The 14741-nt window shown below is 25.1% G+C and overlaps 1 protein-coding gene and 1 long non-coding RNA gene across 6 annotated transcripts; both read right to left on the reverse strand.

Annotated features, from left to right (window-relative positions):
• Window positions 1-1053: 1053 nt before the first annotated feature.
• LOC146723168 (uncharacterized) lies at window positions 1054-4029 on the reverse strand. Its single transcript, XR_014924716.1, has 3 exons — window positions 3217-4029; window positions 1406-1887; window positions 1054-1259 (listed from the first exon to the last, which is right to left on the reverse strand). It is a non-coding gene; the product is annotated as an uncharacterized LOC146723168 (long non-coding RNA).
• Window positions 4030-5884: 1855 nt separating this feature from the next.
• On the reverse strand, window positions 5885-14741 carry LOC114928861 (aminopeptidase N-like). 5 transcript variants are annotated; one of them, XM_085482972.1, is made up of 13 exons: window positions 14525-14740; window positions 12599-12692; window positions 11893-12351; window positions 11199-11376; window positions 10473-10608; window positions 9473-9554; window positions 8485-8843; window positions 8074-8360; window positions 7553-7743; window positions 7120-7428; window positions 6974-7040; window positions 6741-6830; window positions 5885-6517 (listed from the first exon to the last, which is right to left on the reverse strand). In XM_085482972.1, the coding sequence occupies exons 2-13, from the start codon at window positions 12613-12615 to the stop codon at window positions 6419-6421; spliced, it is 2274 nt and encodes a 757-aa protein (XP_085339098.1). In that variant the 5' UTR covers window positions 12616-12692; window positions 14525-14740; the 3' UTR covers window positions 5885-6418. The 5 variants fall into 5 exon arrangements, 4 of the variants coding, with proteins under 4 accessions (XP_085339098.1, XP_085339097.1, XP_085339095.1 ...); XM_085482971.1 differs by having other exon boundaries at window positions 12599-12776; XM_085482969.1 differs by having other exon boundaries at window positions 12599-13092.

Here is a 14741-nt window from a genome sequence, read left to right on the forward strand (position 1 = left end):
AACTCACCACTATTGCGTAACCATAAATCATGTCTCGCACCCGTTTGTAATGGAAATCGAAATAAACGTTTTCCATCTTTTGTCCTAATATTTGTGCAATTTAAATACACACATTTATCGTAAAACCGGTGTTTACTCGACATTGTAAAATAAAAATAATAATTAGCACCAACACCAAAAAAAAAAGAAAATTAAAAAATGCGAAATTAAAGAAAACAGGACACTAACAAATAAACAACTAACACTAAAATAATCTTAATTAAAAAACTAATTATAGTTAAAATTAATATGAAAAAAACAAATATACTAAACACGCGTACACAACACGTAAAATTTATTTATTTCAAGGAAAAACAGCGTAAAGCGATCTCTATCGTATTATAACTCTGAGCGTATTATGCGATGCAATCTGTGGCACAGCGAGTGGACTGATTGTCGTATACAGATTGCAAGAAACATTTGAACTAAAAAAAATTGAATATCTAAATTATGTGTGTGGGCGTTTGCATTAATAATTAAATTCCTTGCAGAATTAAAAAATAATTTATTTTGTTCCATTACAAAAAAAATTATCAAATAATGATATATTGATTATTACACATTTATACACATAATAACTTATTTGAAAAAAGTGAAAAAAAAATCTGAAAAAGGCAGGCAGGGGTTTGAACTTGAAATGTCCACGATTTCAGCTCGTCATCTTAGTTGCTCGGCTACGCATGCTACTTGATGTTCTTTTATACCGGCATGATACATTAGGCATGGAAACTTTAAATAATTGTACATTATTGCACGTTGACATTGCACTTCATATTAATAGAAGCGGCGATAAATATTAAATATAATATAATATATATTAAAAATTACATTCCAAAATCCAGGTGGTCGAACAATTAATCGTTCTTTTTATTTTAATTAAAATAAGATTTATATATTTCATTACACATATACATATATATATATATTTTAATAATTATATTTTAGTTTTTATACAAATTATATAAATACATATATATATATATATATATATAAATAAAGAGAAAAGATCGCACATATACAGAATGAATACGTGATACTGTGTTAACACGAAAATTATGGGCGTAGCACGGACTCGCACCAAATACAAACTTTATCGACCCTGCCAGAAAATGGGTGTGCAGCTAGTTCCGATATTAAAAACGGGTGCGAGGGGCGCTTCAAGCAGTCCCGTAAAAACGGTAACAGCCAAAACGCCGGCCTGGCCGCTCTCATCTTTCTCTCTGGAATTAGTAGTCTTTATATTTAAATTGCATGATATATAATAATTTTTGAAACATTTTATACAAAAATAATATATATTAATTACAAGGTTGCATGTAATTGCACATTGCACATTAATTTTAATAAACATATATTATTTACTTACGCAGTTTTATTTTTCACATCGAAAATTCTAAAGACTTCATCAGTATAACCAAAATATTTAATATATAAAGTGTAATTTCCTGGTAATAACTCATCCTTAAAAGAAAGGTCAATTATGTCTTCTTGAATATCATATGTCGGTTTATAGACTGTATATTTAATATTCTCATGAAGTTTTTCTAAATTTTTAATTAAAATTATATTTTTTAAACATAATTTTTCTGAATATATGTTGTTGATTAATATATTTTGCGTTTTGTTAAGAATGCTTATGCTAATATTGTATTCTCCATAAAAAATATTTCCTTCAATGTATGATATATGCTTAATATGGTAATGGATTGGTTTTATATATTTTGATGGTTGATAGCATAAAGACGATTGATTAGGAGTAGAAGCCGTTCCAACGATATACATTATTCCGCTAATTAATAGTAGAAATATCATCGTGTCAAAAAATTTATTTTAGGTCTGCAAAACACACTGTAAGCAAAAGACAAATAGAGAACCTAAATATAGTAATGATGTCTTTTTTAAATCACTAGACAACACAAGAGCGCGCTTAGCGCACGCTTTTGATATTATTTCTATTATTCACTTTACAATTGTCAAATTGTTAATTTTTGCGATGACAGTTGCTTGATGCTATAAAAATGATCATAATTTTAATTAGCCGAATTATTATTTTGACTTCTATTTTGTATATATATATTGATGGTAGAATACTAATACGTTTGAGAAAGACAACTTAATAATAAGTAAAAATTAAATTTTAATAAGTTTTAATTTTAATATATTTCACAGGATAATTAATTTTAACGACCATTACTGTCTAATAAATATTTAATAATCACCACCCAACGTTTCGACCATGGGTTTTGGTCCTTCTCAAGTGTACTTAAAATTAAAAACTGTGAACATATTATTCGAATGAAACTTCTTGTCGAATCGTGATAAAATAATAGCCAAGGACTATACAACCTTTAATATATTGACATCACAAATAAGTATTAAAATACACACAGATATTTTTTATAAATAAAAAGGGTACGAGAAATTTTGGAAACAGAATTTTAATAATCTAGTAATAAAAGGACAATTAAAAGTGTCTATTAAAATATTCATTATCTGTTAATTGCAGTATTTTTTAGTTTAAAAAATTATTTATTGGACATCAAACTTTTGTGGGTTTAAGATTATTTCAACTGTGGGGATAAAATTCCTTATATATTTCAATTTTATTTTAAAATATTAAATTGAATTGAGAACGAGAGTCGGCGATCGAATATATGTATATATATGACAACGAGGGAAACAATTATAATGAACAGGTAAAGCAAAGTATCAAAACAAGCAAAATATAACAACGGACAGCTTAATCGATATAGGCATAGGTGACCGAAGAATCGATAATTTGTCACTCAGCGAACTCGCTGAAGAAAAAACAAATAGAATTATATCTCGCAAGCAAAAGTTATACCTCGCGGTTATTGCAAGTCATTTATATAATATATTAAATGCAGAATTAAAGCCAATAACAATAATATAACGTCTCTAAATTTATTACAACATTTCAGCTAATAAAACTAATAATTCGCCAAACAACATACAATTCGTAAAATATTATACGATCGATATTATTTGAAATTATCTCTGGATTAAAATTTACAAATAATTGTGAATAAAACTATTCTCTTTATTTCTATACATATGTTGGAAATTCTATAAAATTCCGTCCTACCGTATGATTAAATTTTTTTGAATTTGTAGACACATATATGTTTTATATGTATGAAAATTGTAATGACTTACCGAATATTTCGAAGCAGAATGTTAATTAGAAAACTATATTGATTAAAACTATATATCGTTTTAAAAATGAACTGCAACAAATTAATGCTTTAGAAGTATGCAACGTTGGAAGAATATAATATATTCACACACTTTATTAAAAGTATTATATCTACCACCACGTGGTTCGAAAGACCACGAAAGACTGACTGATTCTCTGTACGTTTTATCATGATAAATATAATGTGTTAGGTCAATAAAATTTCTGAGGTCGTTATATGTAGGTATATATATACGTATTTGTGTGGCTGCATTTTTGTGTAACAGTTGACTTAATTAAGCCTAGCACATTCAAAAGATGCTAACCTAATCAAATAAATAGGCATTATTTATACACTTTTCTCAACACTGACTCCGCTATTATTAGTTTTCATACAATTTTTCATTTTACAAAACCTCTTTGTATACAACATTTGCCGTAAAAGATTTCGGATTTCCTTTAATGTTGCAAATTTTTCGGGGTGTGCGACGATGAGGTTTTTAAGTAAGTACTATTTAGACTATTTAAGTCTGTCTGTTTGTCTGTTTAATTACTATTTCGAACTACTTTAACATTCTCTGAAAAATTTGCAAAATTGTGGTACCAATTTTGAAAAAATCGGTTATAAATATGCGATTGCGTAGGTGAGAGTGTAAAACTTAAAAAAAACATTTATCTTCGAAAAATTTGCAACATTTTGGTAGTTGTTTCACAAAAATCGGTCCATAAATATCGAAGTATTTCGCGATCAAACAGACAGACAGACGGTGCTTATATCTATAGATATATATATTTCTTATATAAAAAAATATAGTGTAATTTTTCTTTATATACATGCACTTTCGATAATTTTATCTTAATAATTTTATGCACAAAATATAGTAATATAATTCAATTAGTGTAAACATGTTTCATAATTTTAAAAAATGTATGTAGTTGCACATTGTTATAAATTGCAATTTTCTTTAAATCAACTGTAGTGTTTTTTTTTATACGAATCAATTTATCCACATTATTTTGTGCAGAAATTTATTCAGCTAAAATAATATCGAAAGATAAATATATTACAAGATGTTTTATATTTTTGTCAATATTAAACACATAAAACGTTTAACAATATAATAATAACTATCAAATCTCAAAAATGCCTCCACCTGAAATAAGACCATATATTTACGACGCGACGCTCCTTTCAAATTCTATAAATGTTGTATAAAGTATATTTTTCGGAAGAGAAATTTTGGTTCTGAAATAACAATACGTTATTTAAAATGGGTTACTTTATATTTTTTTGTTAGAAATATACATTTATTTATATACATGTTTATGCACAATATTGTGTCTACTTACGCCTGTATATGTTATAAAATCGTAAATATTATAATTGATTATTTATTAATCACGATTTGTACTATTTATTCGTCTTTTTATATCAATTTTTCTCTAATTTTAAAGTTTTACTACTTTGATTATTTATTATATCGTACTCTGTGTGCAAAACTATAAAGATTTATAACTGATAAAATTAGTTTTTTCATATAACATTTCTTTAAAAAGTGAATACAAAATATTTTCGAAGATCTGTTTCCTTTTTTTTCTGCTCAAATTATATATATACTAGATAAACAAACTGTGAGAATAAAGCGAAAATGATATACAATTTTGAATATAAATCGTGACTTATCTTATCCGATGAACTATCGCGATACATCAAACCAGATGTGACGACAATTGTTGCGAATTTATATTACGAATTTCTTTGGAAATTAAAATATTCTGTAATTGATAATTATATAATAATTACTATATTTTTATCTTCCGAACATATATTATGTTATACATAGAAGGCCTCTAAAAATTTCTAACAAAGTTTATTTTATCAAATCTCTTTAATAGCGCAAAAAAATTTTATTAAATTTAATTAAATATTTAACTCAATACTCTTTTATAATAAAAATCATTTATTTGAAACTAATGATATTGATTAAATGTGAAAAACATTTATTGTTTGATGTAAGAAAATTCTTTTCAAAACAGATAAATATATTTATTTGTATCAAATAAATGATTTGTATAGCTGTATAGAAATAAAAATATTTTTTAATTTCATAATTTTTGCAATGCGCGGTGATACTCTTTTATATGTGTCAATTTAATTCTTGGCAATATGTGAAACATTAAATTTATTTTAATTGTGCAAATAAGAATTAAATTAAATTATCTTTAATTTTAATTTAAATGTTTGAGAAAATTAATAAACGATACTTCTTTCCTTTTTACAATATTTTATTTAGTGTCAGAATTACTGAAATATCAATTAAAGTATTAAATCAGCCAAAGATATCTGTTAAAAATTAGTACTATAAATTTACACACACAGCATGTGTTTAGTTTAATATTTATTTTCTTTTATGTAAATAATGTAAATTATAATATTTTTAAGTTTCAAAGGCATTTTATTCGATCAATTTTTATGGGTCGAAAATTATTTCAATATTACGGTTCCGGAATCAATTATACGTAAATATGTGCGTATATTACGTAGTAGCTTTCTTTACATATTCTAATCGATAAGCTATAAAAATATTTTAAAAGAGATTCGACATTTATTATTAAGAATAGCAAAAAACGGAATAATAAAAACTCAAATAAAGTAATAAGATAATTTTTTAATATTAAAATTCATCGTGTTGATTGATCAAAAGCACATGTTAGACGCGCACTTATTATAAACTTGTGACAAATGTTATTGCTGTGTTATTGCTATGTGACAAGTTATGCAATATTGTTTTGACCTTGCAGTTTTATATCGTTATTTTTAATATTTTTTTATTAATATATATAATATATTAAGATTAATATTAATATTAAGATTAAGCTAATCAATCACAAATTCTACATAATTAATAATATTGAATGTAAAAAATAATTAATTTCTGTAATAATATATAATTCTACTACTTCAAACAAGATCGCAAAAACATGAGAATCTTGATGCATGCAGTCATATAGTTTTATATAGGTAAATATAAAAGCATTGGATAGTAATACATCTAAATAAGCAATATTTAAAGCAGTAATAGGAATAGATGCAATATAAAACAATTATTCATATAAAGTACTTCCATGTAAGCAAAACTGCAAATTTTTTACATCCACCGATTAGAAGAAAAATCTTGCAAATTATTGTCTCTGCTTTTCGATTTGTTTTTTGCGAATAATTTCAATCTTGATTATAATATAAGAATATAAGTCATCTTTATCTATCACACGGTAACTCATCTAAAACAAATCGTTTCATTAACTATAATATAATTAGATAAATATAGTAATCTCATTCCGCATTATGCAAATCTTAATATATATAAACAAAGATTGTCATAATGAAATCAACATACTGATTATATAACAAATAATCAAATATAAAAATAATATTCAGAAATTAATCAGATAGAACAATTTTTCATTTTTTTTCGCTTTCCATAATAATATTTATTAAATATACCTCCTTTATTCGATGTCTTCTAAATTGATTTTCTGTATTCACTTCAATTATGTTAGCTTCTACAATACTTTCAGAGTGTCTTTCTATTGACTAAAATATATAATTTTAATACCATTATTAATGAACAACGTTATGATAACATTATCAAAATTATTTTAAACATTAAATAATAATTAGTAATATCGCATTATTATCATATTTTGTATACATATTTAAATATGTAACATTTTTACCTCAACTAGATTTTCGGAATATACATTATTAATCATAATAATTAATGCTGCAATTATATTAACATTTCTAAAAACAAAAAAAGAGGTATCTATAATACATATAATAAACTTTTGTACAAAATATTTATAAAAATATGTCACATTACTTTGGTTTTAATTCGTTAAAATTATCTAATAAATACGTCAGTATAATTGGATTCTTTGCATGCTTCGTAATAATATGTAAGAAAATGTAAGCGAGAAATTGATCGTCCTGTTTTGTATAAGTGTACTGTTTATAATTTAAATAGTCCTTGATGAAATCTATATCTTCAATGCAAGCCAAGTATTCTAAAAATTTACTGTCATTTGTTTCGAATCCTATGGTATACACTGATGTCCTAGTAGTAACGTCATTTATCATAGTTTTCATTAAACCTCTACAATATGTCCATTCCCTCCACCATGGCAAAAGTCTACAATATAAAAAGAATTTAATTTTCTTATTAAAGATAAGCGTATCAACTCATTTGAACATTATAGGAGATACCTACAAGAAAATTTGATTAAGAAAGGCTAAAAATATAAAACAATATTTACCCGTGTTTTATAGGATCTTCGAGATATTGTTCTAATTTATTTTTCGCTTTTTCCGTACAATTAATGTCACCGAAAAAACATGCCCATCTTGCAGCTTCTTGTCGTAAACATGTTATAAGTTCGTCTGAATCATCAATTTCTTCATATTTGATTTTTATAAGTATCTTATTTAACATGACTCCTATTCTTTTCTAAAAATAGTTACATATACAGTTCTTTGTTAATAAGTTTATAATTATATAGTTCATTGACAAAGATTTTAAGCACCCAGCTATATAATAATGTTATATATCAATATTATTGACAGTAGTGAAAATCATACACTTTGGGGACTGTTCTCCGCGTGAGTGATTATTCAAACTGAAATGTTTGCACATTTATCTGTGACGCAATAATATGTAAAATTTTATCGTTGCTGGATATATTTTTTTGATTGTAAGTATTTAAATTATTGGTGATGAATGAGAGTATATGCAAATATCCGAAATGTAACACTTTCATTGAACTCTATTAATATTTACCATATAAGTCCAATTGCTTTCTTCCAGCATAGCAGCAGGAAAAGTATTAAACATGTATTCCAGAGCTTTAAACATAGGATACCATGCTATATAATCTTCTTCTTTATCCAAATACGATGTGATATTCCAGAATATATTGGCGTTGAGTTGGCCTGCTATCACTAAATGAAATGCATCATCGATAATTTGGGCACGATTAAGAACATGAATTTTCGTAAAATTATCAGAGTTTAGATAATTTGAAATTCTTTGCCAATTCTCATCATCATAGTTAACGCGATAATATCCTGTCGAATAGTAAATAAATTTTAACAATTTTTATTATTCTGAATAATTTTATAATTAATATATACTTAATTTTTTAAACATTTGCGTTTAATATTCTACTTTTAATATTGTTTAATATTTTACCAATTTGTTGTAAATTGAATATTATCCAACCTTCTTCTTTATGTGAGTATGTATAATTTAAATCTATTGCTTTGCATAACGGATAGTGAGTAAAACTTGTAAAATTGGGATACGTCTGAGTAGTAAAAGTTACAGGCATGCAATAAATTCTTAATATGTCGGAATTTTGTATCGATATATGCATTTTGCTCCAAGACTCATTATAACTTCGTATTACTTTGATGAGAGGACAATGCTCTTCCAAAGTCCAATATTTCATTGTTTCTAATGTTATATTACTAATATATGATATATTTTGCTTTTTTGCATCAGCAACAACTTCTTTGAAGAAAGTCATAAAATTTTGACGATCAAACTGGCTAAATTCACAAAGTATGTAAATTATGTAAAAAAACATTATAAATATGTTAAAATTGTATGTATAATGAAATGTATAAAGACAAAACAAAAAATAAAAAAATATAATAAAGAAGAAAGTTCTACGAAAGAAATAAAATGAAAAAAAGCAATAAAGATATATACGTGTTAGATTTTTAAAAACTTATTTAATGAGATTAAAAAACAAATGTAGCACAAAATACAATTTAAGAAAACGGATATTATGAGAATTATAAACGATATGATAAAATAAAAAAAATATTAAAAAGAATAAAAATTAATTTATAAATTATTTTGAAAAATAGTAAATTATGAAACAAAAATATAAAACAACAATGAATATGTATATATATATATATATAAAAGTGACAAGACAATTTATTCAACAAAAGCGGTTTAGTAAAAGTAATGAAAATAAAAGTAAATTTATAGTAGCAGATTTAGGAAAATAGCGAAATTGTAAAACTAAAAAAAATAATATGAAATATCAGGAGAAGCGAAATAATAAAGAACATTATATAAAGTTTGTATTATTAAAAATTATTTACATATAATAATATATTTATATTATATTATTTTTTTATATTATATTCTGTATTGTCTTACTCACGTTTTGTTTGCATATGATCGAATGCTATTCCAAAATATTACTTCGGTGACGGCGTATTGCATCATGCGCAGTATAAAGGGTGCTACAATTTACATCAAAATTATAAATAAGATATATTATAAATATATATTTATTAGAATGATTACATGTAAACATAGTGATATTACAAAGCAAAATTATATATGTGTATATATATATATATATAGGTCATTCCACATCAAATCGGTCACCCCCCCTCCCCAAAATTGTATTAAAGTAAATGTAACTTCCAAGGTACCAAAATTTAGCTTAAAACATCTAATTTTTTATGCCGTGTGGCAATTTTAAAAAATGTTAAATAATGACTTTTTGGTTTTGTCAGTTATATAAAAAATGATATGTATTTTTTTATTCAAATTTTTATTATTTCCTTACAAATGAAGTACAATAGTATATTGTGTATCAAGTGCAGAAAGTTGACAATTGGTCACGAGTGCGGAGGATGAACGCACGAGCCGAAAGCGCGTGCGACCACCCCAAACGAATGAACAATTGTCAATCCGCACGTGATACACATACTATTTTGTATTACAAGTGCAGGCAAAGTGGCTTGGTGGCCGATCGCACGCCGCCATTTTGCGACGGCACGGTGCGGGAATAGCCGCGTTCAAAGTCATTGTCCACGGCTGAAGCCACAGCAAAACATTAAAAAAAGGACCATTCAATTAATATCCTCTACACACATATGTGCGATTATTATCGGACACTTTGTGTACATATAAATATATATATATATATATATATATATATATATATATACACACATATATGTATATACCTGTATGTATAAACTTTAAATATTAATTAAAGAATACACATATATGCTTGTGTGTGTACTTTAATAACCTTATTTTTTAATAAAATCCATATAAACAATTAATTATCTTATAACTTTACACATATTTTTATAATATTAATAGTTCAAAATTTACGCAGATTATTTTATTATATTACGTTATACCTCTGATGGATTCGCGAATTTTCAATAAACTGTCATCTTGTGAAGTAGAATTCCACATATCATAATCATCCAAATAAAAAGAAGTATGTTGATTTTGAACAACAAATAAATTTATTATTTGATTATCAGGATAAATCTGTAAAAAAATTAATTAATATATCAATATAACCGCTCTAAAAATGTAAGCATTAGAAGGAAATACTAATATCATTAGCGGTTCTTCTATGTTAAAAAGAATCACTTTCTCATTTTGAAAAACACATACAAATAAATATAATAATAAAATCTCAAATTTTGTATTAATATAATTAATAAATATTACATATTTTTAAAATTATTATCTCATGTTATTATATCGCAGAATTCTCTTTATCAAAATATTCAAAATAAATATCGGGTGTACCAGTTTCTGATTAATTTATAATATTTTAGATTTCATAAAAATTTATAAATATCATATAAAATAGTGTTAAAATATAAAAAAATTTTTCATACTTTACATTATATTTATATGAATGTAAATAATTGAAAAAGTATTTTTATAAAACAGTTTAATATCGTATACATATGTATATATTGTTAAATGTTTTTAAAACAATTTAGCAAAAATTTAAGCATTTTGTAAAAATAATTTGATATACGAAAATCTTGTTATATAAATGCTTCAGTATGTTATCGTTTTCGAGAAAGTGGGAGCGTGATAGCGTTGAAAATATTTAGAATAACCTCATTGACAGCATACGTTGCAAGCAATGTAGTAAGAGCTTTATTAAACCAAGCCAATTTAAATGGATTGTTCAGATTATAAAACCATTGCTGCGTCACTTTATGTCCTACTAATTGAGCTACTTCGATTTTGTGAGCAACAGGATATAAATTTTTATCGTAAACGATATCCATTTCGCTGAAAGTTATATTTAAATGTAAAACTGAGAACTTTTATAGAAAATAAAATTCTATTTTTGTTGTAATTTTCTAATTTTATTGTTAGATGTACAATTTACAAACTCATGAGTACAATGTAGCAAATCAGTATTTTTAATCATACCAAATATTAACTCTTTAAATTTTTAATTATTAACAGTGAATTAACGCGTATCATTGATAAATAACTATATTTTTAAATGAATAAAAAAATGTCATTTCTTCTACAGGTTTATTACAATTTTATCATTTACTTTTAGGAAATACGATATAGCATAAAAACTTTTCCCTTTATGTATGTATTTTAAAACAATAAACTCAAACTTTGTTAATTATAGGAATAAACTCAATTTTTACTACTTAAAATTGTTGTTTTCACAATATCTTATACTTCTGAACGTTTACAGACACAAAAAATATACTTGTTTTTAAATTTTATCATTTTGCATACTTATATAATTTTATTTTTAATGTAATTTTAAGCACTTGTACTCACTTATAAAAAACAAGTCCCAAAACTGTTATGTCATTATCAGGGAAATTTGGTATTGCAACATGAGTCACATTCGAAATATTGTTCGAATGTTGTTTCCATTTATTTTTATAGAACAACGTGATATTTTCAGCTACATTTTTTGCAAATTCCATGTGAAATACAGTTTCGTTTCTGCACCACATTTGAATATGTTTAGTATTATTATCAACACGTGATAAGTAATTGGACACAATTATTGTTGCAAGATACGGCGACATTGCAGGTGTGGTATCAAAGTGTGTCCATAACATATTGTACTTATTTTCTTCCGTATTTCGCAATGGCATATTTGACAAAGCCGTGCATTGATTACATCCTATAGATATGTTAAAAGTTGCTTCTAACAATAAATTTTGTTGACTCCAACATGAAGACAATTGTCGATCGCCTATTATATGGAAATGAGTAGCAGCTACCAAACTATACATTTTAAAAAACATATATGAATGAAACATTTTTACCAAGCTTCAAAATGTTGGGATTTATAAATGTATAAATTTAATATGTAATAATATGTACTAAAGGTATAGAAAAATCGTCTTTATATTTAAATTTCATGAAATATAATTTTCGAAACGTTTAATGCATAAATAATATGTAATAATAACAAAGTTTCATGTAAATGCACATTGTACATTGTTTTCATAAACACATATTATTTACTTACGCCATTTTTTCTTTCATGTCGAAAATTCTAAAGACTTTATCAGTATAACCATTATATTCAATATTTAAAATGTAATTTCCTGGTAATAATTCATCTTTAAAAGAAACATCAATTATGTCTTCTTCAATATCATATGTCGGTTTATAAACTGTATATTTAGCATTCTCATGATATTTTTCTAAATTTTCAATTAAAACTATATTGTTAAAATATATATTTTTTAAATATACGTTGTTGAACAATATATTTTGTGTTTTGTTAAGAATGCTTATGCTGATATTGTATTCTCCATAGAAAATGTTTTCTTCAATACATGATATAAACTTGATATCGTAATGGTTTGGTTTTATATATTTTGATGGATCATAGCATAAGGATGATTCATTATGAATAAAAGCTGTTTCAGCGATGAACATTAACCCGCTACTTAATAATAGCTTTAGAAATATCATCATGTCAGAAAAGAAATATTAATTTTGAATCTGTAAAGCACACTGTAAGCAAAACACAAATAGAGAACTTAAATATAGTATTGATGTCTTTTTTAAATCACTAGACGACACAAGAGCGCGCTTGGCGCACGCTTTTGATATTATTTCTATTATTCATTTTAAAATTGTCAAATTGTTAATTTTGGCGATGACAGTTGCTTGATGCTATGAATATGATCATAATTTTAATTCGCCGAATTTTAATTATGTATATAACTTTAATTAACCGAATTTCTATTTTAACGACTATTTTGTACATATACTGATAATAGAATACATTTGAGAAACACAATTTAATAATAAGTAAAAATTAAATTTTAATAATTGTTAATTTAAATATATTTGAAACGTCTCAACTTTAATGAAATACTATATTAAATCGATATAAACTAGTGTTGTTGCGTTTTTTAATATTAACATGCGTTTTGAACGTTTTATATAAAATATTTATGTAAAAAATTTTACGTAAAATATTTAGTATTATGTCTACTTCTAACTTGTGTTGCATTTATATTCCCAGTGAAAAATAATGGTCGAATTGACGTCGATTCGTTGTCGAATCGATGTCGAATCGATGACAATTCGACTAATTATTTGTCACTAACATTTATTTTACACTTAACAAAATTAATTTTTTCAAACTTTTATTATACTTCTTTTAGGGGATATATCGAATACAGATTAAAAACAATTATTCTATTCTTTATTCTTCTTAATTATATATATAATTTTCAACAACAAAAATTAATATTTAATTTTTCATTCTTCATAAAATTATTTTACTCAATGTCGCAGCACAACTTCAAAATCAATTTAAGTATTAAAATATATACAGATATTTTTTTATAAATAATAAAAAGTACGAGAAATTTTGAAAAACAGAATTTTATAAATCTAGTAATGAAAAGACAATTAAAAGTGTCTATTATAATATACATTATCTGTTAACTGTAGTATTTGCAACTTTCAAAAATAAAATATTTGATATCAAACTTTTGTGGGTTCAAGATTATTTTAACTGTGGCGATAAAATTCATTTTATATTTCAATTTTATTTGATATATTAAATCGAATTGAGAACGAAAGTCAGCGATCGAATATATGTACATATATGACAACGAGCGAAAGAATCATAATAAACAAGTAAAGACAAAGTATCAAAACAAGCAAAATATAACAACGGACAGCCTAACCGATATAGGCAAAAGAATTGATAACATGTCACTCAGCGAACTCGCTGAAGAAAGGACAAATAGAATTATTTTAAATTATATATATCTCTGGATTGAAATTTACAAATAATTTTGAATAAAACTATTCTCTTTATTCCTATACATATGTTGGAAATTCTATAAAATTCCGTCCTACCAAATGATTAAATTTTCTTGCATTTATAGACACATGTTTTATATGTATAAAAGTTCTTCTGACTTACCGAATATTTCGAAACAGAATGTTAATTGGAAAACTATATTGATTATAACTATATATTGTTTTAAAAATAAACTGCAGCAAATTAATGCTTTAGAAGTATGCAATGTTGGAAGAATATAATATATTCACACACTTTATTAAAAGTATATTATATCTACGGCGACGTGGTTCGAAAGACCACGAAAGACTGACTGATTCTCTGGACGTGTCTTCATGCT

The sequence above is a fragment of the Nylanderia fulva genome, unplaced genomic scaffold (assembly GCF_048542155.1).
Source record: "Nylanderia fulva isolate GAGA-0341 unplaced genomic scaffold, ASM4854215v1 Scaffold224, whole genome shotgun sequence".
Lineage (NCBI taxonomy): Eukaryota > Metazoa > Arthropoda > Insecta > Hymenoptera > Formicidae > Nylanderia > Nylanderia fulva.